Raw genomic sequence first — 2,625 nt, 5'->3', positions numbered from 1 at the left:
TCAAATGGGTATTTGACAAAAGTTTTAACCATCGCTCTATATTAGTCAAGATAAAAATATCAAAACAATGAGATGAGAGCCACCTTAAAGGGTATTCTAAATTGAGATGGAATTAAGGTGAAGTAAGAAAGTTGAAGGTGAGGAGAGAGAGAGAGTCCCCTCTCTGTCAAAGTTGAGGATTTTTATACTCTTAGCTCTTTACGTACCACATGTCGCTTCCTTATTAATGGGTAAGAGATAAATGACTAAGTGGTCGACCATTATGGATTTAGGTAAGTAGGGTGGAGATTGAACATGCTTTCAATCATTTCAGAAGACTCGTGACAATTGAGGTCAAAAGTTATGATTATTGAATGGAATTCATATAAACCTATATAAATGTTAAACTGAGTATTTTCGAAGGATGTGCTTTAAAAATAAATCTAAGAAATATGTCCAAAAGGATGTATCCGTTGAAGATATAACAACATTTTTCTAGTAATTTAAGTTGAATTTTCCATTTTAATTGTACAAAATTTTTATGATATACACAATAATTGACTCCCAAACATCAACACTACAAAGAATAATTAATTTTTTTTTTAATTTTTGTTTTATCTCTTAAACCAAATTAAAATTTTAAACCTTCCAAAATCAAAATGAGAATGCCGAGGCAACTCACTTCTTCATCCACCGAGTCAACCCAGATGCACCCTGTCCACGACTCCAAAACTCGCCCAAAAACGTCTTGGCCGCATCCAAACTAGGGAAATAAGTAGGCTCCAAGAATATCTGACTCAACGAGTCACCCGAGTCAGAACTCGTCACGACTCGGTTCCCTTTAGCTTCCAAGCTCCCCATAACCACCACCAGCACTTGCTTGTACCCATAAAAGAACCGTTTCAAGGCTCCTTCGATGGCTTGCAAGGCTTGTACCAAAAACACCTTATTACCCTCCTCCTTCTCTGCGTACAGTTTCATCGCGGCTTCTTGTATCCTGGGTCCACCTTTAGGGTCCACTTCCACGCCCAAAATAAACGGAACCTTATGCTTCAATTCCTTGGACATTTTGGTAATTTCAACTAACCCTTTCGATCTGAAACAAAACGCTTCCGTTTCGTTAACCGATTTTATCATTAATTGGCTTTTGAGACGAAGGAAATCGTCAGGGTCCATTAACAAGTGGAGATCTTCGATTTCCGATAGAAGCTTCCAGATCTTTTCTGTCAAGTAACCGTCGTTCGCGGCGGTTTCGAAGTTACCGGCGTCGATTCTCGAAACGATGCGTTTCAACACTTGTTTCGCCGTTTGGATCCACGCTTCGAGGATCTGGTGTACGGTGTAAAGCGTCGCGTTCTCGTGGTTGTCGACGTGATCGTACGGACTCTTCTTCACCGCGTGGAGTTCGTTCGGCTTGCAAACGGCGTCGTAATCCAAGTTGGGCTTACCGGATAAGTTCGGTTCTCCTAATCCGAGAGTGTACGAACACCGCCTCATCTCACACTCAATGGAGTAAAGGATTTTCTCCGCCACATCCTCGGATTTCTGCCACGTGGCGAGCCGCGGTAGCAAGCTGGATTTGCTGGTCCGGTTCACCACCGTGGTTTCTCCATGGACCTTCCAAACCTCGGTGGAGCTACACTCACGAGCAAGCACACCGTTCGACGACGTCAAATCAACGATCGGAGCCGTTCCCGCCGTCGTTTTGTCTTCGTTTTCATCTTCACATATCATAGCGATGAGTTCGATCTGACTTGTGGCAAGCGACTCAAGTCGACGCGTCCACTCCCGGCGATTCGAATACGGTCTAGGATCCGATAAAACGATCGAAATGAACCGGAAGGTAGTCTCCAAAGCATGCAAAGCCGGTTTCAAAACGACCTCGTTTTGCCAATCCGGAAACTCCTTTGCCTCCCATAACATCCTCAGCTCCGGTAAACGAAGATAGTACTCATAAGCCGATGAAGCCGAAGCCGAAGTCGAAAGCGGAGACGACATATTCAACAACCGAAACGGCGCCGGAATGGACAATTTCGAGGATTTGTTGCTAATATCTGAAGAAACCATCTTTGCTTTCCAATCTAGATCAACCATTTTCATCAAACGAACAAAAAATGGAAATTTTCAGAAAATTAGTTATTTATGATTTTAAGATTTAGTATTTTTTTGACTTAAAGAGATGAAGAGAGATTGGGTATTTATAAGGCAAGCAAAAAAGACGAGGCGTGTGGAAAGCAAGAAGAACAAGGATTTCTCAAATTTAATTAATTTTTAATTAATTTTAATTTAATTTTTGAAATGAAGCTTATCCAGAATTGAATTTTCAGACCGAACCTTGGAACTGAACAGTGGTCGTGTTAGAAAGTGATGTCATGAGGTGTGTGTTCGGAAAAGTGGAAGCGAACGGTTCCAAATTGGACTTTGGTCGTTTTATTTTGTTTATTTTTAATTAATTAATTAAAAGTCCGAATTAATGGCCAAGAAATTCAAAGAGTCAGGCTTTTTGGGCTAGTCGATCAACTACTTTATACTTGGCTTATCTCATTTGTCTCTCCACCAATATTCTATTGCCACTTGGTTTTTATTATTTCGATTGTGGATAAAGTTTTAGTTCGGTTGACACTATATTTATTACAATAATTTAGA

At 40.6% G+C, this 2,625-nt stretch overlaps 1 protein-coding gene across 1 annotated transcript; it reads right to left on the bottom strand.

Annotated features, from left to right (window-relative positions):
- Positions 1-459: 459 nt before the first annotated feature.
- Positions 460-2,328, bottom strand: LOC121222587 (nematode resistance protein-like HSPRO2). Its single transcript, XM_041103635.1, has one exon. The coding sequence runs from the start codon at positions 2,077-2,079 to the stop codon at positions 658-660; it is 1,422 nt and encodes a 473-aa protein (XP_040959569.1). The 5' UTR covers positions 2,080-2,328; the 3' UTR covers positions 460-657.
- Between the last annotated feature and the right edge of the window lie 297 nt (positions 2,329-2,625).

The sequence above is a fragment of the Gossypium hirsutum genome, chromosome D10 (assembly GCF_007990345.1).
Source record: "Gossypium hirsutum isolate 1008001.06 chromosome D10, Gossypium_hirsutum_v2.1, whole genome shotgun sequence".
In the NCBI taxonomy this organism is placed as follows: domain Eukaryota; kingdom Viridiplantae; phylum Streptophyta; class Magnoliopsida; order Malvales; family Malvaceae; genus Gossypium; species Gossypium hirsutum.
Note: the sequence above shows the minus strand (reverse complement) of the source record. Positions and strands in the feature narration are given on the sequence as shown.